Consider the following 26617-nt stretch of genomic DNA (forward strand, 5'->3'; position numbering starts at 1 on the left):
ACTCTAGGCACAAGATGCTGGAAGTACTCCAGTTTCTTGATGCTCCTAAGGAAATCATGTCTATACCTATCCATGAAATCCTGCTTGATCTCTTGAAGAGAAACTGGGAACATCCATGTTCGGTCCCACCTATCAACCACAAGACAGATGCCACCTATCTGGTGCAGTCAGCTCCTGGGTTCCAAAAGTCACAGTTGGATCATCACTCTGTGGTCGTTGAATCAGTCCAGAAGAAGGCACGACGTTCAAAACCTCATTCCTCCATAACTCTAGGGAAGGAAAAAAAATCCCTGGATGCTTTTGGCAGGCGTGTCTTCCATGGCTCAATGCTCAAATCTCACATTGCATCTTACCAGTTATACGTGACCCAGTATAATAGAGACCTTTTTAAGGGGATCCAGGACTTCTCTGATTCTTTACCAGAGCAACTCCAGACTCAATTTCATACTCTAGGTCAGAAGGTCTAGATGCTGGAAAGCATGATGTCCGCGCTGCATATGATATCTTCCACACTGCCTCTAGTGTGTCTGCAGCGGGGATTAGTGCAAGAAGATGGGCCTGGCTTAAATCCTCGGACTTAAGACCAGAAGTCCAAGACGGGTTAGCAGATCTACCCTGTGTGGGCGATAATCTCTTCAGAGAAAAGATCCGAGAGACCGTAGCGCAGTTGAAGGACCACCATGAAACGCTGTGCCAACTTTCTTCTGTGCCTTCTGAGTTCCCTTTTGCCCCTAAAAGAGCTTTCAAACGTGACTCTAAGCAGCCGACCTACAAGCCAAGGAAATTTTATCCTCTGGCTTCTAGAGAACACCCTTGCAGACCTTACCAAAAAGGTCAATCCAGGCAGAGTCGGCCTCAAAAGTCTCAGCCAGCTTCTCAGCTTGGACCAGCGTCAGGGTTTTGACTCCTTCCTAGAGAGTGTAAGCCAACCTCGTCTTCCATCCATACCGGTCGGTGGTTGGCTCTGCCACTTGAACAGCGCTTGGCATACAGTCACCACAGACCAGTGGGTACTTGCAGTAGTCACTCAGGGTTACCACCTAAATTTCCTGACTGTTGCAGCGGACTCCCCACCTCGACTTATGGGGGGACGTCCGACCACTCTCCCTTGCTTCAACAGGAGGTCTCATCCCTCCTCAAATCCCGAGCAATAGAACCAGTGCCCCTCCCCCAGCAGGGGAAGGGGTTTTATTCCCGGTATTTTCTAATACCAAAAAAGTCAGGTGGCATGTGCCCGATACTGGACCTCTGCGCTCTAAACAAATTTTTGCACAGAGAAAAATTCAAAATGGTAAACTTGGGCTCTCTACTACCTCTTCTATAAAGAGGAGATTGGCTATGCTCTCTAGATCTCCAAGACGCTTCCACACACACACACACATCTCAATTACTACATCTCATCGCAAGTACCTGCGATTCCTGGTCGGCCCTCGTCATTTCCAGTACTGTGCACTACCATACAGCCTGGCTTCCGCAACAAGAGTATTCACCAAGTGCCTGGTGGTGGTTGCAGCCTTCCTCAGGAATTAGGGAGTAAATGTCTACCCTTATCTCGACAATTGGTTGATAAGGGCTCCAACTCAGCAGGGCGCATTAACCTCCCTGCGTCTCACTATCAACACCCTGATCTCCTTAGGGTTTCTAATCAACTATCCCAAATCCAAGATAGTTCCATCCCAAACCCTATTCTTTTTAGGGGCCGACCTAAACACTATACAGTCGAAAGCCTTCCTTCCCCAGGATCGTGCTTTCACCATAACATCTCTGGCGCATCAACTACAGACTCGAGTATCTTCAACTGCTCGTCACTTCCTCATACTGTTGGGTCACATGGCGTCCTCGGTGCATGTCACTCTGATGGCTCGCCTAGCCATGAGAGTAATGCAATGGACCTTAAAATGCCAGTGGATTCAAGCTTGTCAGACAATGTCCAACATTATCCAGGTTACCAAACAGCTCCGTCTGTCACTAGCCAGGTGGATGCACCACTCCAATCTCATTCAAGGCCTTCCATTTCAGGCTCCAGAACCTCAAATTACCTTAACAGACGCATCCAACCTCGGGTGGGGTGCACATGTAGGCGACCTGCAGACTCAGAGAACCTGCTCTCCAGAGGAAGCCAAACACCAGATAAATTTCCTGGAGCTACGGGTGATCAGGTATGCCCTCAAGGCCTTTCAAACAAAGCCATCCTGATTCAAACCGACAATCAGGTTGCGACGTGGTACATCAGCAAACACGGGGCAACGGGCTCCTACCTCCTGTGTCAGGAAGCTGCACAGATATGGGCATGGGCCCTTTCCCGCTCAATGTTTCTCAAAGCAACCTACTTGCCGGGAGTGGGCAATGTGTTGGCGGACAAGCTGAGTTGCACTTTCCATCCGCACGAGTGATCTCTCAACCCCACAGTATCGGACACGATATTCCAACGTTGGGGTTACCCTCGAATAGACCTCTTTGCGTCGGTCCACAACCGCAAAGTAGACAACTTCTGCTCTCTCATTCGCAGTCACCACTCGCAACCAAGAGATGCCTTCGCCCTCTCTTGGGCCAGCGGTCTCCTTTATGCGTACCTTCCACTTCCTCTCATTTCAAAGACCCTCGCCGGCAGGACAAGGGATTAATGATTCTGATAGCTCCCCACTGGCCATGCCAGGTTTGGTTTCCAATCCTCCAGGACCTATCACTACGACGACACATTCCTCTAGGGAAGGATCCCCTTCTAATCACTCAGAATAAAGGGTATCTGCGTCACCCCAACCTCCAAGCTCTTTCTCTGACGACCTGGATGTTGAAAGGTTAATACTCCAACCTTTTAACCTTTCAGAGTCTGTATCCCAAGACAATGTGGCTTCTCGAAAGCCTTCAACGAGAAGGTCTTATCACTCTAAGTGGAAGAGATTTACGGTCTGGTGAACTTCCATGTCCATAGACCCCTTCACTGCGAGGTTCCTGGACTACCTCTGGCACCTGTCAGAGTTAGGCTAAAATCTTCCTCTGGAAAAACACAAAGATAGATGCCTGGACCTTTTTCAGTGTTTATTAGACAGAGACGTGTTCATAAATTGCCCGACTCAGGCCAAGTTTCACGGCTCAAAAGCCACTGCCTCAGGGGCTTGAACACTTCACAGTCGTAAGTGAAACTCATTAGTGTAATTTCATCCAATATACAATCATTGATTGTCAGCAATGCATAAGACAACTTTCACACCAGTGTGCAGCGTATAGTCTCTGCTTCTATGTTCTCACCCTAAATTCTTGCCGAAGGTAGTGTCAGAATTTCATATTAACCAATCTAGTATCCTACCTACCTTTTTTCCCAGGTCCCATTCAAACCCAGGAGAACAGGCTCTGCATTCCTTGGACTGCAAACGTGCTCTAGCCTTCTATCTGGACCACACGTCGGCCCACAGGAAATCCACTCAATTGTTTGTTTCTTTTGATACCATCAAATTGGGAAATCCTGTGGGAAAGCAGACCCTCTCCTCCTGGTTGGCGGAATGCATTTCTTTTTGCTACCAGCAAGCAGGGATTCCGCTACAAGAACGTGTAAACGCACACTCAGTCTGGGCCAAGGTGACATCAGTAGCGCACCTCAATTCTGTCCCGTTTGCTGATATTTGTAAGGCTGCTACCTGGAGTTCTCTCCATAGTTTCGCAGCCTATTATTGCTTAGATAAGGCTGGTACACAGGATTCCATCTTTGGCCAGTCTATTCTACGCAACTTGTTTTCAGTTTAACTTCCCAACATACTTCCACTGAACCGTTTAGGGTTCAGGATGCCCTCCTAACCAAATTTCCACCCCTGTTGTGCCTGTTGCAAGTCTTTGGGTGCATTTGGTGCTTTGCTCTGGCACCCTCAGCTCGGTACTCACCCAAATGTGAGGACTACTATCCTGCTTGTCCTGTGAGAAAGCAGAGTTGCTTTCCTGTAACAGGTGTTCTCACAGGACAGCAGGATGTTAGTCCTCATTAAACCCGCCCGCCACCCCGTGGAGTTGGGTTCGTTTACGTTTTCTTATTTTATTTTTCGCACGTACTTTTACTATAACACGAGACTGAAGGGGGACCCCTGCTGGATGCAGGGCCAGTGTATTGCTGGGCATGCCCAGTAGGTGCCAGTCAAAAGTGTTCTGTGATTGGGCTCCATCCTGATGATGTCACCCATATGTGAGGACTAACATCCTGCTGTCCTGTGAGAACACCTGTTACAGGTAAGCAACTCTGCTTTTTCTGTATTAATTTAAAATGTATTTACTTAAAGACTGTCATGTAAATTGTGTTATTTTGACCAATATAAAGTTTGCAGAATTTTGCAGAATTTTAAGTTTGTGTACGCAGAATTTTACATTTTTTTGCGCAGAATTCCCCCAGGAGTTCAGTATGTCCAAAACTATATTTTCTCCTAGGGCAAGCAGGATGGTAGTCCTCACAAGTGGGTGACATCATCCGATGGAAGCTTTGACCTGCACACTAAGCATGCCCAGCATGCCACTATCCATGCAAGGTTCCCCTTCAGTCTCTTTTTTTTCGCGGTGCAGTTGCCTCGCATTTCGTGGAGCTCCACTTTTTCTTGTTTTTTGCTAAAAGTACAGTGTTTTTTCCTGATTGCATTGTTGGGTCCCCCTTTGCGGTTGGGGCCTCCTCCGCGTGGTAGGTCAAAATCACAGTTTTTTCGCTTTTTTGGGTCGATTCCCGGCAATTCGCCTTTCGGAGACCGTCGGTCATTGACCACATGTAAGGTAGCTTTTATGGTGTCATCCGGCATTTGTCGGTGCTCGGCATTTGTCGGTGCCCTCAGACCATGTCCATCACGGATCCACTTGAAATTTGTATCCTCCTCCTGCGGGCCTCACATGATGTCCGTGGGTGATAAGATATAGCAAATTTTTGGCTCCGCAAAGTCGGCTCCATCCACACCCACATTGGAGTCATTGTTGCTGAGGGCTCGAGGGGAGCCCCTCAATACGCTTCCTTTTGCTTATCCTCTCTCTACCTCTTCCAAGGATCGCGGGCACGGTGACTGATCCTCCATGATCTCATTGGAGTCCTGAACGTCTGGATGCTCCATTTCCTTGGCACCGGGGAAAGTCCGGGCCAAGCACTGTGGGAGATCCCACAACCATCGCCACCGATAGCCTTCAGTGCGCAGCTTCAGTTCCAGTGTGTGCCGGCGGCGGCCGCACTGTCACCGAAATGACCCCAGCCATCGGAGACTCCTTCCTCAGTCGCCCCCGGGAGTCCTAGGTGTTCCCCCACTGATATTGGTGCCGGGCACCATGCCACCTCGGAGGACCGAAGAAGAGCTGGTGACCTCTCACCCCCTTCCTTAGTCCTGGCATCCCTGAACTTTCAGGAAGAGTTGAACTGCAGGGTGCAGACCACAATGCTCAGAGCTCTTCAGAGCGTTGAGCTGCTCATGCCACCGACCCCCAGGCTGGTGCCAGAGCTCCCGCCGTTTGTCCTAGCACCTCTGCTTGAGCATCTGGACATCCTCTTAGGTGCCCTACCGATGCAACTGGTGTCTAAGGGACTTTCGGTTCCCCGGCAGCCACCGATGCCCCCCCTCCAGAGCGATTCCTATCTTGGGTCTTCTGAAAAGGAAGACATGACTGATGCCATGTTCCCGAGGCTTCAGTTCCCTGAGCCTTTACCAGGACCCTCTGGCCTCCCGTGGTCCCTCGGGGCCTTCGAAGCTGTCTGAGCCCAAGGCTGATATCCCCCACAGGCCTCACCCGCGTCGTGCTAGCCCTAGTGAGGAGGAAGGGCCTTATGACCACTGGGGGGACGATTCCATGGAGTCTTCTTTCGAATACTCGGATGACCCACTCTTCTTGAGGAATGGCATCGGTGCCCTCTGGAGGATCTGTCCTTCGTGGGCTTTGTCAGGGCCATGGCCGAGGCTATTCCCTTCCAACTACTGAGGAGGATGTGCGACATAAAATGTTGGACGTACTCCAGTTTGTCAACATTCCTAAGGAGATTGTGGCAGTTCCCATCCATGACATCTTCAAGGACCTCCTTCTTCGGATATGGGAGCACCCGATCTCCATCTTCCCTGTCAATAGGAAGGCAGATACTACCTATTTGGTGCAGCAACTTGTGGACTTCGAGAAGTAGTACCTCCCTCACCAGTTGTGAGGGAGGTTGTGGAATCCGCCCACATCTTGACCCCTCCTGGGCGTGAGCATAGGGAACTCGATGCCTTGGGCCACAGAGTCTTCCAGGGCACTATGCTCATCCACTGTATTGCTGCCTACCAGTTATATATGACTCAGTACAATTGAAACCTATGGAAGCGGGTCCAGGATTTCGCAGAATCCCTGCAGCAGCAGCAGGAGGCGCTTTCGGCTATTGTCCTGCCAAGTTTGGAGGCTGGCAAACATGAGGTGCGGTCCATCTACGATGGCTTTGAAACTGCGGCTTGTGTAGCTACTGTGGGCATTGGTGCCAGTAGAATGGCTTGGCTCATGGCGTCTGACCTCTGCCCAGAGGTGCAGAAAAAGCTAGCTGACTTCCCCTGCACAGGTGACAACCTCTTTGGGGATAAGTTCCGGGATGCGGTGGCCCAGTTGAAGGACCACCATGACACCCCTTCAGCAGCTCTTTGGTAGCGCCTCCGATGCCCCTTCATCTGCTAGGAAATCTTCTAGGCCTAGTTCCAGGAAGCCCTTTTACAGATAGAGGAAATATTATCCTCCAACCTCCAGAGCTCGCATGCCTCACACTAACTCTAGGGGCCACTCTCAACAGCAGCGAGCACCCAGGCCTCAGCCAGTGCCCTGGCAAGCCCCAGCTACGGAGTTTTGACTGGCAGCAAGGGAGCACAAGTCAGCTGAGTATACTCCTGATGCCAGATCCCGCTGTAGGGGGCAGGCTTCTCAGCTTCACCCATCGCTGGGAGGAAATCACCTCGGATCGATGGGTACTAGCTACAGTCCATCAGGGGTACTGACTCAACTTCAAATGGCTCCCAGAGACCTGTCCCCCAGGTCTGTCATGGGGTTCTTCCACGCAGGCAATACTTTGGACAGAACTCTGCCCTTCTCGCAGCAGGGGCGGTAGAGCCTGTCCCTCACCCTCAGCAGGGCTGAGGTTTCTAATCGAGGTATTTTCTTATACCAAAGAGAAGCGGGGGCTTGCACCCCATTCTCAGCCTCAAGGCATTGAATACACTTCTCTTAAAAGAAAAGTTCAAGATGGTCTCTTGAGTACGCTGATACCTCTCCTCAGAGGAGACTGGCTCTGCCCCCTCGATCTCTAGGAGGCTTACGCTCACATAGCGAACTTCCCCAGCCACAGGAAATACCTTTGTTTCATGTTGGGGAAGGTTCACTATCAGTGCAAGGTGTTGCTTTTCGGGCTGGCTTTGGCCCCTCATGTCGTCACCAAATGTCTAGTGGTGGTGGCGGCGTACCTCCGACGTCGTGCAGTACATGTCTTCCCATATCTAAACAACTGGTTGATCAAGAGCAACTCCCGCCCAGGGGTCCTGAGTGCTGTGGCTCTAACAGTGTGGATGCTGAAATCCTTGGGGTTCGTGATCAACTACCCCAAGTCGCAACTCTGCACTTCTCCTCAGCTAGACTTTATAGGGGCCAGGCTGGACATGGTGCAGGCCAAAGCATTTTTGCCTCACGACCGGGACCTTACCCTCATCTCGCTGACTACCTTTGTGCTCAGCAACCAGTATGTGACTGCCCATCTTCTGCTCCACTTGTTAGGCTAGATGACTGCCTCGGGTCATGTTATCCCTCTCACCCACTTGTGCATGCGCGGGGCGCAGTGGCAACAGGCCTCCCAGGACCTTGAGACTTCTCTTTTGTTCACGGAGCCTTTGAGGTTGTCCCAGTCCTGGTGGGAGAGCATCTCCAACCTGCAGCACGGAATTCCCTTCCAATCGGCACTGCCTCAGGTGCTACTCACAACTGATGCATCTCCTCAGGGCTGGGGAGCCCATGTGGATGGCCTCCGCACACAGGGTCTCTGGACCGCCTGCGAAGCCCACTGCCAAATAAACTTCCTGGAGCTTCGGGCGATTCACTGCGCTCTATGGGCATTCAAGGACTGGTTATCCCACAAAGAAGTCCTGATCAGGATGGACAACCAAGTAGCTATGTGGTATATCAACAAACAGGGAGGCATGGAGTTATTACTCCTCTGTTGCGAGGCGGTGCAGATGTGGTCCTGGGCTTTGTCACAGGGGTTGTCGTTCCGGACGACATACCTGCCTGGGAAGCAAAATGTGCTAGTGAACTGGCTGAGCCGCTCCTTTCAGCCACACGAGTGGTCCCTCAATCTGGGGGGAGGCAACCAGAATCTTCTGTCAGTGGGCTACCCCAGATGTGGATCTCTTCACCTCTCCATACAACCACAAGATGAGCAGCTTTTGCTCCCTGTCGCCAGGGGGGGGCGGGCATCTGGCCTGCGACACCTTCTCCCTTCACTGGAGGAGGGGTCTGCTGTATGCATACCTTCCTTTCCCATTCCTCTTGAAGACCCTGCTGAAGCTCCAGCAGGATGGGGGCACCATGATCCTCATGGAGCCTTATTGGCCTCGACAGGTCTGGTTCCCTCTTCTTTGGGATCTGTCGATCAGGGACCCTATTCAGCTGGGCACTGCGCCCAGTCTGATAACTCAGAACCAGGGCACCCTGCGCCGCCCAAACCTCCGGGCGCAAGAGCTCATGGCGTGGATGTTGTGAGCATAGTTCTCCATCCCCTGAACCTTTCAGCCAGTGTCTCCCAGTTTCTGGTGGCCTCTAGGAAACCTTCCACCAGGAAGGCCTACAGTTCAAAATGGAGACGTTTCTCCATCTGGTGTACGGGGCATGCACTGGATCCACTCATATGCCCCCTTCCCAAACTGTTGCACTACTTGTGGCACCTTTCAGTGTCTGTGCTTCAAACCAGTTCAGTCAGGATCCATCTCAGTGCGGTTGGTGCGTACCATCAAGGCATCGCCGGCACCCAATATCAGTACAGCCCTTGGTGGGTCATTTTATGAGGGGCTTACTTCAGTTGAAGGCCCCTCTTCGGCCCCCTTCTACGTCCCAGGACCTTAACGTTATCTTGGCACAGCTCATGCATCCTCCCTTCGAGCCATTGTGTTCCTGCTATCCGAATTCCCTTACCTGCAGTCCGATACAGTACAGTGCGCTCTGACGGAGCGCACTGTTAGCCTGCTATTGGACGCGCATTTTCCCTTACCCCTTATTCAGTAAGGGGAGGAAAACATGCGTTCAACCCGCGGCACCTAAAAGCGCCCTCAACATGCAAATGCATGTTGATGGCCCTATTAGGTATGTGCGCGGGATACAGAAAGTAAAATGTGCAGCCAAGCCGCACATTTTACTTTCAGAAATTAGCGCCGACCTTTGGGTCGGCGCTAATTTCTTCCGGCACCAAGAAAGTGCACAGAAAAGCAGTAAAAACTGCTTTTCTGTGCACCCTCCGATTTAATATCATAGCGATATTAAGTCGGAGGTCCCGAAGAGTAAAAAAAGTAAAAAAAATTGAAGTCGGACAGAAAACGGACGCTCAATTTTGCCGGTTTCCAGGCTCGAGAACCAACGCCGGCAAAATTGAGCGTCGGCTGTCAAACCCGCTGACAGCAGCCACTCCTGTCAAAAAGGAGGCGCTAGGGATGCGCTAGTGTCCCTAGCGCCTCCTTTTGCCCGGATTTACCGCCGGACCTAATATAAATACAGAATCGCGTGCGCCGGCGGGTCGGAGGTCCTGAAGAGTAAAAAAAAAAAAAAAAAAAAATTGAAGTCGTCCGAAAACCGGACGCTCAGTTTTGCTGGCGTCCGGTTTCCGAGCCCGTGGCTGTCAGCGGGCTCGAGATCCAACGCCGGCAAAATTGAGCATCGGCTGTCAAACACGCTGACAGCAGTTGCTCCTGTCAAAAAGGCGGCGCTAGGGACGCGCTAGTGTCCCTAGCTCCTCCTTTTGCCCGGATCTACCGCCGGACCTAATTTAAATACAGAATCGCGCGCACCGGCGAGTGGCCGGTGCATGCACCGGGAGAGCGGGCGTTCGCCCGCTCTCCCGCAGACTTTACTGTATCAGCCCGCTGGAAAGTAATTTTCCTAGTGGCAATTACTTTGGCTCGTAGAGTCAGTGAGCTTCAGGCCTTGGTCATGTACCCACCATACACGAGGTTCTTACCTGATCATGTGGTTTTGCATATGCACCCTAAATTCCTGCCTAAGGTAATGACTGATTTCCACATCAATCAGTCCATTGTTCTGCTCTCCTTTTTTCCCAGGCCTCATTCCCATCCAGGGGAACGGGCTCTTCATACTCTGGACTTCAAGAGGGTCTTGGCTTTCTACTTAGAACACACATCCAGACATCAACAGTCCACTCAGCTCTTTATGTCCTTTGATCCCAATAGGCTGGGCATGGTGTGGGTTAGCAGACTTTATCCAACTGACTAGCAGATTGTATCGCCTTCTGCTATGCGCAGGCAGGCCTTCAGCTGACTGGCCAAATCAAAGCTCACTCTGTGCGGGCCATGATGACGTCTGTGGCTCACCTGCGAGCAGTTCCCGTCGTCAAAATTTGTCGGGCTGCAATATGGAGTTCCCTTCACACATTCGTGGCTCACTACTGCTTGGACAAAGATGGACGACAGGACAGTGCAGTTGGTCAGTCCGTCCTGCGCAATCTTTTCCACACCTGAACCCAACTCTTCCAGCCTAGTGCCCTTGGTTGATACCAGGCAGTCTCCTGCCAACCAGCAGAGCCGCAGTTGTGTTGTGCCCGTTGGCATCTTGTTCGGCATCTACTGGTCTCTCCTATTCGGAGAGACAGCCTGGAGTTTGGTATTCACTCACATGTGAGGACTACCATCCTGCTTGTCCTTGGAGAAAGCGCAGTTTCCTGTCGTGTAGCCAGATGGATTCAGAACAAATGGGTATAGTGTGCTCGTGCTAGCAGTTGGAGACGGATCTGACGTCAGCACGGGTACATATACCCCCACAGGAAGTGAAACTCTTCAGTAATTTCCGTCTCCAAAGCAGTTTGGAGAGCCTGCACGCTCGCTGAGCGTGTTTCCAATCTACTTCTTCTTTTCTACTTCTATTACGAAAATCTTTACAGGAACATCGAACCCCCGCGCTCCTGCGGTGATACCACTGGTCTTTCCCCCAGTTGAGCTTCCCGGGGTGAGTTCCGTGCTCCCTCGGAGGTTTAGGCATCGATCCGGTGGCCGAATCGCGGCAAGGACCAAGCCTGCGGGCTAAGAGGCGCCTCGGTCCCAGCGTGGACCTAGGAGGCAGCGGGTGCATTCCTCCGCGGTGGTGACGGTACTTCCCCTCTCCCCCGCAGCCGGAGACCGTCCGGGTTCTAGCCGGGAAGCGCCGAGGATCAGGTAAGGCGCACAACTTTTGCTTTTGGTCTCCGAAGTCGAGGATCGGCGGCGTTGCCTGTCTGCGGCTCGCCGCGGTGGTCGCCATTTTGTTGGCCCGGTTCAGGTATTGAGCGCCCATGATAGGCGCCTGTATTGAGCGCATACGGCTGACTGCATGTTATTGAGCGCATATTCTGTTTAGCGTATATTGCTGACCGCATATTATTGAGCACATATTCTGCTTAGCGTATATTGCTGACCGCATATTATTGAGCGCATATTCTGTTTAGCGTATATTGCTGACCGCATATTATTGAGCGCATATTCTGTTTAGCGTATATTGCTGAACGCTTATTATTGAGCGCATATTGTGTTAAGCGTATATAGCTGACGCTTAGCATTGAGCACATATTGTTGAGCACATTTTGTTGTGCGCATATTGTATTGAGCGCATATTGCTGCCGCATTTTATTTTAGCGCAATGGACCAATCGAATGCCCCGGTGTCCCAGGCGGTGGCGCCTCCTGATTCCGGCGTGAAAGCTCACGGCCTCTGCTCAGCATGCCAGCTCAGAGCCACGCATAGTGAGGAGCCAGACTCCGTTTGTGCCCAATGCGAGGAGGCAGTGGGAGCCTCGGGCCAGGACCAGTCTCAACCAGGGTTTGTGGATAGTTCTCCAGGGGCCACCCCGGATCTCGCAGGCAGTCTCGAACAGCCGGGAATCCCGGGGGACCTGGTACCTAGGCGACTTGAGACCACCTCCATTTCATGGGTGGATCTCTTTAAGGGGATCAATGCCTTTGTACAGATGCAATTAGCTTCCCGTTCAGGCCCGGCTGTTACAGGGGCTGCTGCTCCTGCTGCTGCTCCAGCGGACCCTGCCCCTGGACCTTCGCGCTCTTATCGGGCACCGCCTCCGAGCAGTCCTGATGTCTCGGAGACCGACTCAGAACCCTCCGAGGAGGGGGAACTTCCCTCGGGGATGGAGCCATATCGAACTATGAGGCGGTTCTTTCCCAAGGAAGATCTCTCCGACCTAATATCTCAGTGCCTGGCGGAGTTGGATATTTCGGGGCCCAGCTCTGCGGTGCCACCTACACCTCTGCTGGAAGGTCTTTGTCCTTCAGCCCGCCATTTTCCCTTCTTGCAAGCTGCACAGCAACTGATAGATCTGGAATGGGCTGCACCGACGGCCTCATTCAAAGGGGGACGGGGCCTGATAGGCATGTACCCCCTGGATCCGGCTATCAAGGAGTTGCTGGCGTGCCCTCAGGTGGATGCCTTAGTTAGCGCTGTGGTCAAGCGCACTACCATCCCAGTTGAGGGGATGGCGTCCAGTCGCCTGTCATGAGCCTCAGGGAGGCTCATGACAGGCGACTGGACGCCATCCTGAAACAGATATTTGAGGTGGCAGCTCTGTCGTTGCGAATCGGAACTTGCTGCACAGTGGTGACGCGCTCCTGTTTGTCACAGGTTAGGAACAATGCTCAGGCAGCGGACATGGAGTCTTCTCTCTCGTTCCTCATGGATGCCACATCCGACCTAGTCCGTGCAACAGCTAAGGGGATCTCATCCTCTGTGGCTGCCAGGAGGCAGCTATGGATACAGAATTGGTCTGCTGATGCTCCTTCAAAGACACGCCTCACCAGAATGCCCTTTAAGGGGACCTTCCTGTTCGGCAGCGACCTTGATAAACTGGCCAGCACATGGGGTGCTTCTCCCATACCTCGACTGCCAGAAGACAGGTTCAAAAGGAACCAGCGCACCTTTCCAAGGCCCTCCAGAGGCAGACGTTCTCCACGCTTCAATCCCTATAGGGGTCGCTACCAGGCACCTCGTCCTCAGGCCAGGAACCAGTCCTTTCGGCCCAAGCAGCAGCAGAAGAGAGGAGCCGGCTCGGGTTCAGGTCCCGGCCGCGCCTCCCAATGAGATTCAGCCGATCCATCTGGGGGACGGGGCCATAGGGGCAGGTTAACCCTCTTCTACCCCAGATGGGTCGAGATTACGTCGGACCAGTGGGTCCTCGCCATCATCCGAGAGGGTTATTTTCTGGATTTCCATCATCTCCCTCCGGACAGGTTTGTGGAATCCTCGTGTCCGATCCACAAGAAGGCAGCATTGGAAGCTACCCTGGCGAGGCTCCTGTCCCTGAAAGCCATAGTCCCGGTACCTGCACGGGAAATGAATTCTGGGCATTATTCCATTTATTTCATGGTACCCAAGAAAGGGGGTACCTTTCGGCCCGTCCTGGACCTCAAGTCCGTCAACCAATACTTATGGGTCCCGAGGTTTCGCATGGAAACTCTGCGCTCAGTCAAGAACGCAGTACAGCCAGGAGAATTCCTCACGGCCTTAGATCTATCAGAAGCCTACCTGCATATCCCGATTCATCAGGATCATCAGCGCTACCTACGCTTCAAGGTGCTAGGACGCCACTTCCAGTTTCGGGCTTTGCCCTTCGGGCTGGCCACATCACCGCGGACCTTCACCAAGGTGATTGTAGTGGTAGCAGCGGCGCTCAGACGGGAAGGAATCCTTGTCCATCCCTACCTAGACGATTGGCTGATCAGGGCGAAATCGCGAGAGGAGAGCCTTCGGGCAACCAACAGAGTGATCACCCTTCTGGAAAGCCTGGGATGGGTAGTCAACCTCAGCAAGAGTTGCCTACAGCCTTCCCAATCTTTGGAATATCTGGGAGTCCAGTTCGACACCCAGGCAGACACAGTCAGTCTCACCACCAAGAGAAGATTAAAACTTCAGACGCGTCTCCGGTCCTTGATGGGAGCCAGTCGACCCACAGCTTGGGATTACCTGCAGGTTCTCGGTCTCAAGATTCAGAAGTACCGGGGCCTAGTTCTTCTAGTGGCACCAGACTGGCCAAGAAGACCCTGGTACGCGGACATGAGAAGACTACTGGCAGGGGAGCCCCTTCCCCTGCCTCCGCTCAGGGACCTGCTACATCAAGGTCCCATCCTTCACAAGGATCCAGCTCAATTCTCTCTTACGGTCTGGCCATTGAGAGGGCTAGACTGAAGAAAAGAGGTTACTCGGAGCCAGTGATAGATACACTCCTCCGAGCTCGCAAGTTCTCCACATCCCTCAACTACGTCAGGATTTGGAGAGTATTTGAAGCCTGGTGCGACACTCATGGCACCAATCCACATGCGACTACTATCCCTATTGTTTGGATTTCCTGCAGGATGGACTTCAGAAGGGTCTCTCCCTCAGCTCCATCAAGGTTCAGGTGGCTGCGCTGTCTTACTATGGTCCCAGGAGGGATGGCAAGGCCATTGCCACACATCCAGATGTTTCTCGCTTCCTGAAAGGAGTCAAGCACATTCGTCCGCCACTGAAGTGGCCAGTGCCTTTGTGGAGCCTCAACATAGTTTTGGATTTCCTCACGGGATCCATCTTCAGACCCCTTCGGGGCCTGTCTCTCCGTTCTCTCACTTTGAAGATGGTGTTCTTGCTGGCTGTATGTTCAGCACGCCGCATCTCGGAGCTACAGGCACTGTCTTGCCGGGATCCTTTTCTCAGACTCACTCCTGAGGCTATCCATCTTCGCACAGTTCCATCCTTCTTGCCTAAGGTAGTCTCACGATTTCACCTCAACCAGACCATATCCTTGCCAACTACGGCAGGCCTGAAGAAATCAGAAGGGCGTTTGCTACGCCATCTCGACATTGGCAGATTGCTGCCCAGATATCTGGAAATGACAGAAACAGTTCGAAAGACTGACCATCTGTTCGTCCTTCACAGCGGGAAGAAACAAGGAGAAGCGGCCTCTCGGCCCACCATCGCCCGCTGGATTAAAGAAGTCATCAGAGCGGCCTACGTGGAGGCCGGGAAGTCACCGCCTCTACAAGTCAAGGCTCATTCTATCAGAGCCCAAGCAGCATCTTGGGCGGAATCTAGGATGCTGTCGCCTGCAGAAATATGTAAAGCGGCGACGTGATCCTCCCTCCACACCTTCTCCAGGTTCTACCGTCTGGATGTCCAGGCCAGGGAGGACACAGCATTCGCAAGGGCAGTTTTACACGGTCCTCAGGCAGCCTCCCGCCCAGTCCGGGAGTAAAGCTTTTGTACATCCCATTTGTTCTGAGTCCATCTGGCTACACGACAGGAAATGTTGAGATTACTTACCTGATAATCTCGTTTTCCTTAGTGTAGACAGATGGACTCAGCATCCCACCCAGCTGCCTGTATACATTGGTTTCACCGATTCAAGGTAAGCCTTATCACTTCTTACATGAGTGCGTCCACTCTGCCAGGTGTCGACGCCTTCCGGTTGGGGAATGCTGGCGGTCTCCAGCTACTATTAATTGGTCAGGGGAATCCTGTTTTCACTATTTCATTGAGCGTCAGTACACATATATCCATAACAGCTTTTGCAAGGAAGATTACTGAAGAGCTTCACTTCCTGTGGGGGTATATGTACCCGTGCTGACGTCAGATCCGTCTCCAACTGCTAGCACGAGCACACTATACCCATTTGTTCTGAGTCCATCTGTCTACACTAAGGAAAACGAGATTATCAGGTAAGTAAGAACATAAGAACATAAGAAAATGCCATACTGGGTCAGACCAAGGGTCCATCAAGCCCAGCATCCTTTTTCCAACAGTGGCCAATCCAGGCCACAAGAACCTGGCAAGTACCCAAAAACTAAGTCTATTCCATGTAACCATTGCTAATGGCAGTGGCTATTCTCTAAGTGAACTTAATAGCAGGTAATGGACTTCTCCTCCAAGAACTTATCCAATCCTTTTTTAAACACAGCTATACTAACTGCACGAACCAACCTATACTAACTGCACGAATCTCAACATTGCTTACTTCTAACAGGTGTTCTCCTAGGACAGCAGGATGTTAGTCCTCACGAATCTCACCCGCCTCCCCGCGGAGTTGGGTTCTTCTGCGTTTTTGTTAATTTTTTCGCTCGTATTTTTCTCTGTTACAAGACTGAAGGGGGTCCTCGTGTGGATAGTGGTATGCTGGGCATGCTCAGTGTGCAGGTCAAAGCTTCTTGAAACTTTGACAGAAGTTTTCCGTCCCGGGCTCCATCTGATGATGTCTCCCACATGTTGAGGACTAACATCCTGCTTTCCTAGCAGAAAACCTGTTACAGGTAAGCAACTGTGCTTTCTGTTAAATGTCTTTTCTATAGTATTTTTAATTTAACTGAGATAGTATTTTCTTAATAGGAGCGGTATGAAGCAGCACTACGGCGTACCTTAGAACGTAGCCAACGATTAGAACAACGACAGAAGAGATGGTCTTGGGGAGGATCACTGACTTCAGAATCAGATAGCAAAATCAGTAAGTTAATGCAAATTTTTTAATGTATTAAAAACTAAATATTGGGGTAAATGGAATGTTTCTATTGGTAAACAGTTTTGAAAGAAAACTAATTTTGTAGAGAAACATAAAATATGGCAAAATATGAGCATGGAGACCATCTAGTCTACCCATCGTTTTCTTTTATAACCAGTGTTCGCTTTCATTTTTTCTGTGGTGTACACATAACTTTTGAAAGTGGGGGGAGTCCCCCATCTTTATTCCTCCCTCCTCCAACTCCATGAGCTATTTCTGTTGTGGTACTGCCACTTTCATTCTCCCTTATTCTCCCCTTCTGTCGTCTCAGCTTCCATCTCTGCCCTTCATTGGTATCGCTTCTCTTCTTACACTTCCTTAGCTTTACTCCATTCTTTTCTTATTCCTCTTCTTCATTTTCTCTTTCTTACCCTTCCATTCCTGTTTTGTCTCCCATCCCTTATCCATATAATGCCTCATTTCCCACTTTCAACCCTTGCCTCCACCAAACCTTCATTTTTTTCTCCCCTGCATTCATCCCCCTTGCTTTTCACCAGCATCTCCACATCTTACCACTCTTTCTCCAGCGTTCATCCTCTTGTCTTTCCCCCTGCCTCTCCCCCTTTTTCCTCACCATTTGCACTCTGCCTCTTCCCTAGCATCTGTTCCACCCTGCTACTTGGCCTCATCCTAGCATCTGCCTTCCCCCATCCCAGCATCTGCTTTCCAGCTGAGTGCATGTAGCCAAAATAATCAACCTCTGTCTTTTCTGTGCTGACACCACAAGCAACTTCAAAACTCACAGTGAGGCACTTACTGCCTGCAGATTATGTGCCTCACAATATCAGAAGGCAGGAAGTGCAAGGCTGAGAGTTTTGAAGTTGCTCGTAATGCTGGTACATACAAGCCAGAGCAATCAGCAGTTATTGCATGAACTCCATCACTCCTCCTGTCAGGTTGTGTGCACAATTGTATGTGCAGCATATGTGGCTACTGGAAGAATGCTATGCAGTTGTTCATGCTCTCACCTTACAGATAACATTGTTCCTGTACGTACCCGGATCAGTCCAGACAGTGGGTTGAGCCTCCTTTCCAGCAGTTGGAGACAGACTAAAACTTGAAGGATGCCCTATATCAGGACAGAGCCTATCCTCTACCCTTAAGTATTCGTCTGTCTCCAGCAGGTGCAGCATCTCCCCTTCGGTTCTCTGCTGTAGGCTAGTCAGCCTCTTCTTCTTTCTTTTTCGGCTCAAGCAAGTAGTTCTTTTGATTCCCGCTTGTTTTAGAAACAAAGAAAAAAATCTATGAAGGAAATTTTGCCTTTTTTTAGTGCTTTTACTGTTTTTGTGTGGGAGACGTCCGTCTCCCAGCTCTTGCCCGGCTCAGGGAGGCTTTGCCCCTTTTGCAGGAGGGGGTTCCCTGCATAGTCCTGAGCCCGTGGACGCTTCCAGGTGTGGGGACCGACGCTCTCTGGGCCTCGTTCCCCCTCTGGCTGCCGAGAGGGTTTTTAACCCGCTGCTGCGCTCAGTAAAAAAAAAAAGGAGTTTAAAAGTTTCAAACTTTCAATAAGTTGCAGGTACTCACCTACCTCTAACTTATTTGCAGCAGTTGACCAGCTTTTTTATTTTTTTCTGGTCATAGTAGGGCTAGAACCAGCAGCCAGAGAAGCAGAAGGCAGCAGGTTTCCCACCTGCTCTCTCCTGCTGTGCAGGCTGTCAAGCTTTTTTTTCCCAGCTTTTTTTCTTCAGCTGCGGCTTAGCTATGTCCCAGCTGGCAGCCTGCCTTTCTTGTGGGCTGCCCTCTTTGCGTTTTTCGCGGCAGGGCCTCTGCACTGCTTGCCTGCTGGGTGGGGAAGGTCCCACCTCGGCAGGACAAGCATATTTAGCCCGGGGCTCCACTCCTCCCGGCATGGCTAGGCCTTTCCCGGGTCGGCAGAGCCCAGGAACGGCCACCATCTTGGATTTTTCATAGGGGCCGATTTCAGTGCTCCCTGGGGTTGGGGGGCCAGATTTTTTTTGATTTAACCCCCGATTTGGCTCCCGCGGGTGCCCAGGAGGGGGGTCTTGACCTTCCCTCGCCCCCCCGCCTGCCAAATCCAGGGTCCCTTTTTCAGCGGATTTTGTTCTCCTCATGCACAAATCTTATCTAGCTAGCCTGCATGAGCTGGACGAAAGCCCCCCCGCCAAAAATCCCTCGCTCAGCGCCGTTGACCACTGGACCGGCCGCGGAGCCCCAGGGACCAGTTCGGGTGCGGGTGGTCCCGGGGGTGCCCCCCGGGTGTCTCCCGTGTCCTCGGACCCCGCTGCTTCCTCGGATTCGGCGGATGCCCCCCCCCCAGAGGGGGATGACCCTAGAGCCCTCAGTCTTTTTCGTAAGGAGGAATTAGAGCCCCTCCTCCCTTTTGTTTTGCAGGAGCTGGGTCTGGAGAGTCCCTCCGTGGATAATCTCATGGCCTCGCTCCCTAAGGATATGAACCCGGTTCTGGGAGGGCTCCGGGCTCCGGCCTCGGCCTTTCCCTTCCACCCCATGCTTAAGCTCCTTATCCTGCGGGAATGGGAGGCTCCTGAGGGTGCGCTTCAGGTGGGGCGTGCGATGGATAAGCTCTATCCCCTCCCGGAGGAGGGCTTGGAGCTGTTGCGATATCCATCGGTGGATTCTTATGTTTCTGCAGTGGCCAAGCACACCACGATTCCGGTGGAAGGTTTCACGGCCTTGAAGGATTCACAAGATCGTAAGCTGGAGACTCACCTGAAGCGCATCTTCGATGTTCTGGCCCTTGGGGTCCGAGCGTCTTGCTGTAGCAGTCTCATGATGCGAGTGGGCCTCCAGGGGGTCCAACAGTTACTCTGCACCCGGGAGCTTCTGCCAGTTGAGGCAGAACAAGCCGAACGTCTGGAGGCAGTAACCGTTTACGTATCGGACGCCCTCTACGATCTGGTCCGTATCCAGGCGAAGGCGATGGCTTCGGCAATGGCGGCCCGGAGGCTCCTTTGGCTACGCCACTGGTCGGCTGATCAGTCCTCGAAGACCCGGCTGAGCACGCTGCCCTTCAAAGGTAAGATGCTCTTTGGCGAGGATCTCGAGAAGCTTATGGACTCCTTGGCTGACAACAAGGTCCATAAGCTCCCAGAGGACCGCCCTAAGTCTTCCCGATCCTTCGCGGCCTCTCGCTCTCGCTTCAGGGGCCAGCGTCGCTTCCCTTCTCGGGGGCGGGGCGGTTCTGCGAGGGGTCTTCTCGTGCGCAGTCCTGGTCGCAGTCCTTTCGTGGCAGATGGCCCTTTCGCGAGGGCCAGCCCATGCGTGCCACCGCTAAACCTGCCACGCAATGAAGTTCAGCCGACCCATTCCTCGGTTCCTTACCTCGGTGGACGCCTCTCCCTGTTCTTCGAGGAATGGGTCAAGATCATGTCGGATCAGTGGATCCTCGACATTATCAGAGACGGGTACGCTTTCGACCTAGTCAGGGAACTTCCAGATCTCTTTCTTTTCTCGCCTTGCGGCTGGGCCAAGAGGGACGCGGTGGTCCAGACTCTCTCCAAGCTTCTGGATCTGGGAGCGGTGGTCCCAGTCCCGGAAAGGGAAATTGGCGCCGGCCAGTATTCTATTTACTTCACCGTGCCCAAAAAGGACGGGTCCTTCCGCCCAATATTGGACCTCAAGAGGTTCAGTCGGGCTCTCAAGATCCCCCACTTCCGCATGGAAACCCTGTGGGCGGTCATTGCGGCGGTCTGCCCCGGAAAGTTCCTTGCTTCCCTCGATCTCGCAGAAGCTTATTTTCATATTCCCATTCACCGCGACTATGAGAAGTGTCTCTGATTCCACATTCTCAACCAGGACTTCCAGTTTCGAGCTCTCCCCTTCGGCCTCGCAACCGCTCCTCGCACCTTCACGAAGGTCATGGTAGTAGTAGCGGCGTTCTTGTGCCAGAGGGGATTCTCGTCCATCCCTATCTGGAGCTCCTTGCCTCTCTCGGGTGGATAGTGAACTTTTCCAAGAGCAAGCTTCAGCCCTCCCAGGAGTTGGAATTTCTGGGAGCCCACTTCGACACCCGAGTAGGCAAGGTTTTCTTACCTCGGGCGCGAGCCCTCAAGCTGATCGATCAGGTCCAGACTTTGATTGCCTTACCTTCCCCGACAGCCTGGGATTATCTCCAAGTCCTGTGATCCATGGCTTCTACCATCGACCTTGTCCCCTGGGCTTTTGCTCATATGCGTCTGTTACAGAAAGCTTTGCTGTTCCGTTGGCAGCCAGTGTCGGAGCAGTTCCACGTAGTCCTTCCGTTCTTGAATTCTACTGCCGACGAATTACAGTGGTGGCTGTCTCTTCCTCATCTTCTGCAAGGGATGCCTCTTCAAGCTCCACAGTGGACGATAGTGACCACGGACGCCAGCCTGTTGGGCTGGGGTGCGGTCTGCCTTTCTCAGTCCACCCAGGGACTGGTCGCAGACTCAGTCGCGCTGGCACATCAATCGACTGGAAACTTTGGCGGTCCGCCTGGCTCTTCAGGAGTTCCTTTCCCTGATCCGCAGCAAGGCAGTATGAGTCCTGTCCAATAACTCCACCACAGTCGCCTACATCAATCGCCAAGGGGGCACTCGCAGTCCCGTAGCCTTTGGCGATTGATGTAGGCGACTGTGGTGGAGTTATTGGACAGGACTCATACTGCCTTGCTGCGGATCAGGGGAAGGAACTCCTGAAGAGCCAGGCGGACCGCCAAAGTTTCCAGTCGATTGATGTGCCAGCGCGACTGAGTTTGCGACCAGTCCCTGGGTGGACTGAGAAAGGCAGACCGCACCCCAGCCCAACAGGCTGGCGTCCGTGGTCACTATCGTCTCCTCGCTTGGGCGGAGCGTCACCTACAGTGCCTTGCGGCTTCTCACATCGCCGGAAAAGACAATGTTCAAGCCGACTTCCTCAGCCGGCAGTCGTTCGATCCGGGAGAGTGGGAGCTCTCGGACGCGGCCATGGCTCTGATAGTGGACAGGTGGGGTCCTCCTTACCTCGACCTCATGGCGACTCTGCACAATGCCAAGGCCAATCGGTTCTTCAGCTGCTGGAGGGAGCACGGCGCAGAGGGCGTGGATGCTCTGGCTCTACCTTGGCCAGCGGACGTCCTTCTGTACGTGTTTCCCCCGTGGCCACTGGTGGGGAAAGTTCTCAGGAGAATCGAGCTCCACCAGGGACCGGTGATTCTCGTCGCTCCCGAGTGGCCGCGAAGGCCGTGGTTCGCGGATCTCATCAATCTAGCGGTGGACGGGCCCCTGCGCCTCTGTCATCTTCCTCATCTCCTCCGGCAGGGGCCTGTATATTTCGACCAGGCCGATCGCTTCTGTCTTGCGGCCTGGCTTTTGAACGGCGTCGCCTGAGGTGCAAAGGTTATAGGGAGGAGGTCATCTCCACCCTGCTGCGAGCCCGGAAGCAGTCGACTTCTCTGGCCTATGTGCACATCTGCAAAGTTTTTGAGTCCGCGTGATGGAGGCGGGTGTCCCTGCGCGCTCCGCCTCGATTCCTTTGATTCTTTCTTTTCTTCAGAAGGGTCTCTCTAAGGGCCTCTCCTTCAGTTCTCTACGCGTTCAAGTCTCTGCACTCGGCTCTCTCCTGGGTCGGGTGGACGGTCATGCCTTAGCAGCTCACCCTGATGTGATTAGTTTCCTGAGGGGCGTTAGGCACCTCCGCCCCCCCTCTCGGGCCATGTGTCTGTCGTGGAGTCTCAACCTTGTCCTTTGTGCTCTCTGTGCGGCTCCCTTCGAGCCTCTTCGCCACGCTACGCTCAAGGATCTTACTTTAAAGACTGTCTTTCTGGCCTCTATTTCCTCTGCTCGCCGTATTTCCGAGCTTCAGGCGCTGTCCTGTCGGGAGCCCTTCTTGCGTTTCTCGGATTCCGGGGTTTCTTTCAGGACGGTTCCTCCTTCTTGCCTAAGGTTGTCTCCGCTTTTCATGTCAACCAGTCGGTCGAACTCCCAGCATTCTCTCCGGAGGAGATTGTGGGTACGGCGGGTGGCGACCTCCGTCGGCTAGATGTAAAACGAGTCTTGCTTCGCTATCTCCAGGTCACCATTGACTTCCGGGTATCGGACCATCTCTTCGTCCTTTGGAGTGGTCCCAACCGCGGGTAAACAGCTTCTAAGACCACGATTGCGCGTGGTTGAAGGAAGCCATTTCCTCGGCGTATCTTTGTCAAGGTTGTCCGCTTCCTGAGGGTCTGAAGGCCCATTCTCTGCGTTTCAGGCTACTTCTTGGGCGGAGAGTCAATCTGTCTCCCCGCAGGAGATTTGCAGGGCCGCCACTTGGACGTCTCTGCACACTTTTGCTCGGCACTAACCGTCTGGAATGTACACGCTCCGGTGTTGGTTCCTTTGGGCGGCAAGTGCTTCGAGCGGGACTGTCTCAGTCCCAACCGGTTTAGGGAAGCTTTGGTACATCCCACTGTCTGGACTGATCCAGGTACGTAAACAGGAAAAGGAAAAATTAGTTCTTACCTGTTAATTTTCGTTTCTGTAGTACCACGGATCAGTCCAGATGCCCTTCCCTGTCTGTCTTCTGTCCTCTCGAAGCTTGTTTTCTTGCAGGTCTGCAGATTTTCATATATTTCTTTGTGCAAGATTACTGAGCAAGAGCTTTACAGTTACTTGCTTGATCCTATTCTTGGGTTTGTTGTTTTATGCTTTGACATACGTTATACTGAAGGGGTAGAGAATAGGCTCTGTCCTGATATAGGGCATCCTTCAAGTTTTAGTCTGTCTCCACCTGCTGGAAAGGAGGCTCAACCCACTGTCTGGACTGATCCGTGGTACTACAGGAACGAAAATTAACAGGTAAGAACTAATTTTCCTTTTATATCCATAGCCCCTGCTTTTTGTAGCAGTTCACGAGGGTTCTATGGCAAGAGCTATAAAATATGGCACAGATTTTTGGATTATGTGGCATATGTACAAAAACATTGAAAATGTTTCTTTAAAATAAAATATTTATTTACTTTTTTATCTGAATCATTTGCTTTTTCTTTTCTAATTTAGCTTTCTCGCATTAGTTTTCATCACCTTTTTCTTCCACTTTCTTGCATCTCTTCTTTTTCTTTACTTAAATCTGACACTGACTCACTACAACCTGTATCCCTCTTCTAAAAATCTTTCCTTTTCATCCTGCTACACCAATCCAGATGTGTGGATTTATTCCTCAAACCAGCAGATGAATGCAGAGGAAACAGCTTTTTGGTGATACCATCACTGGTATTAGGATGTTGCAGCCCAGCAAAGCCAGTATTCTCTGTCTCCAGCTATGGCTGGATGTACTGTTATGATGCAACAGGATTTTATCTGTCAGCTTGAATCTTTCTTGCCTGGTGGAGTAATTTTTGGCAGTTCCTCCATTAGCAGCCTTTTATTTGCAATTGGAACATTCTGAATGCCAAGCTGCTGGGCTTTTCCCCAGTTTAACTTGTCCAGTTTGGAGATTATCAGTCCCGGAGGGGACTTGGTAGAGTTGAGGGGTACGGGGTAACTTTTGAAACTTAATAGAAACTTAGAAATGACAGCAGGAAAGGACCAATGGTCCATCCAACCTGCCCAGCAAGCTTCCCATGGTATATCTGCTGCACCGTGCAGTTACCCCCATGCAACAGTCAGTTTTGCTTGACATGCTTTGCTTATGGACTTGGCTGTAGAAGCAGCCCTGTGTTTTTTCCTTAGTGTCTGAGCATCAGTACCCAGACTGTAAAAAAGTCATTGCTCATGTTGGCTGTTTCTGAATCCAAATTTATCTTTCCTTTCAACCCCTACCCCCCTTCTTTGAAGTAGAGAGCAATGTTGCAGTGGCATCAAAAGCATCAAGACATATTGGTTAAGGGTAGTAATCCCATGCCGTCTGTTAAGGGTAGTAACTGCTGCTCTGTGCTGGTTACTGCTATCTCATCAGTTCCGCAGACCGTAAAGGTTGGGGCCCTCAGTTACCATCTAAATCCAATTCCCCTTTTCCCCTGCCATTGAAGCAGAGTACAATGTTGAAATTGCATCAAACATATCAAGGCTTATTGGTTAAGGTAGTAACCGCTGCACCAGCAAGTTTTCATAGGACAGGCAGGGTGGTAGTCCTCACACATCGGATGGAGCTCGACATAGAGCTTTGATCTCAAAGACTTTAGAGCTTTCAACATGCCGTACTGAGAATGTGCAGCTGTAGTCATGGAATAGATTTAGTTTTTGGGTACTTGCCAGGTTCTTATGGCCTGGATTGGCCACTGTTGGAAACAGGATGCTGGGCTTGATGGACCCTTGGTCTGACCCAGTATGGCATGTTCTTATGTTCTTCTTATCCCATTTCCATGCTTCTGGTGAATCAAAAGGCTGATTCTCTTTATTTGGTACTGCGGGCCTTGGGGTTTGAGAGGCATCAGCTCCCACATCAGTCAGTCGTGGTAGAGGCTGCCCTCAAAAAGGCCAAGAGTTCCCACACCCATGCATCCACCCCTGTGGTCGGGAGCACAGAGCATTGGATGCGCTTGGTGGGAAGGTATTTCAAGGTGCCATGTTGATCACCCGTATTACTTCCTACCAGCTGTACATGATGCAATACATTTGGAATCTCTGGAAGCAGGTCCAGAAATTATCAGAGCGCCTGCCCCAGCAACAGCAGAACACTGTTTTGGCAGTTGTCCAGCAGGGCCCTGGAATGTGGCAAATATGCGGTGTGCTCATAAGAATATAAGAACAATGAATACTGGATCAGACCAAGGGTCCATCAAGCCCAGCATCCTGTTTCCAACAGTGTCCAGTCCAGGCCATAAGAACCTGGCAAGTACCCAAAAACTAAGTCTATTCCATGTTACCGTTGCTAGTAATAGCAGTGGTTATTTTCTAAGTCAACTTAATTAATAGCAGGATATGGACTTCTCCTGTAAGAACTTATCCAATCCTTTTTTAAACACAGCTATACTAACTGCACTAACCACATCCTCTGGCAACAAATTCCAGAGTTTAATTGTACGTTGAGTGAAAAAGAACTTTCTCCGATTAGTTTTAAATGTGCCACATGCTAACTTCATGGAGTGCCCCCTAGTCTTTCTATTATCTGAAAGAGTAAATAACCAATTCCCATCTACCCATTCTAGACCTCTCATGATTTTAAACACCTCTATCATATCCCCCCTCAGCCGTCTCTTTTCCAAGCTGAAAAGTCCTAACCTCTTTAGTCTTTCCTCATAGGGGAGCTGTTCCATTCCCCTTATCATTTTGGTAGCCCTTCTCTGTACCTTCTCCATCTCAATTATAGAAACATATAGAAACATAGAAATGACGGCAGAAGAAGACCAATCGGCCCATCCAGTCTGCCCAGCAAGCCTCACACCTCTTTTCTTCTCATACTTATCTGTTTCTCTTGGCTCCTAGTAACCCTTGGCTGTATTTCACTTTCACACCCACCATTAATGCAGAGAGCAGCGATGGAGCTGCATCCAAGTGAAATATCAAGCTTGATTAGTTAGGGGTAGTAACCGCTGCAATAAGCAAACTACACCCATGCTCATCCGTTTCACCCAGACTATGTTATTCAGCCCTTGTTGGTTGTTTTTCTTCTCCCCTGCCATTGTAGCAGAGAGCTATGCTGGATATGCGTGAACTATTAGTTTTACAAGCAGAGAGCAACGCTGGATATGCGTGAAGTACTAGTTTCTCTTCTCCCCTGCTGTTGAAGCAGAGAGCTTCAACAGCAGGGGAGAATTATATCTTTTTTGAGATGCGGCGACCAGAAGTGTACCCAGTATTCAAGGTGTGGTCTCACCATGGAGCGATACAGAGGCATTATGACATTTTCCGTTTTATTCACCATTCCCTTTCTAATAATTCCCAACATTCTGTTTGCTTTTTTGACTGCCGCAGCACACTGAACTGACGATTTCAATGTGCTATCTACTATGACGCCTAGATCTCTTTCTTGGGTGGTAGCACCTAATATG

General features: G+C 51.5%; 1 protein-coding gene across 1 annotated transcript in view; it reads left to right on the forward strand.

Moving 5' to 3' along the window:
* MAP7D3 (MAP7 domain containing 3) overlaps nt 1-26617 on the forward strand; it is a 948456-nt gene that overhangs the window by 296671 nt on the left and 625168 nt on the right. Inside the window, 1 exon segment of the mRNA XM_029607816.1 lies at nt 16560-16674. Coding sequence (XP_029463676.1) covers nt 16560-16674 — 115 coding nt within the window.

The sequence above is a fragment of the Rhinatrema bivittatum genome, chromosome 6 (genome assembly GCF_901001135.1).
Source record: "Rhinatrema bivittatum chromosome 6, aRhiBiv1.1, whole genome shotgun sequence".
Taxonomy (NCBI): Eukaryota; Metazoa; Chordata; class Amphibia; order Gymnophiona; family Rhinatrematidae; genus Rhinatrema; species Rhinatrema bivittatum.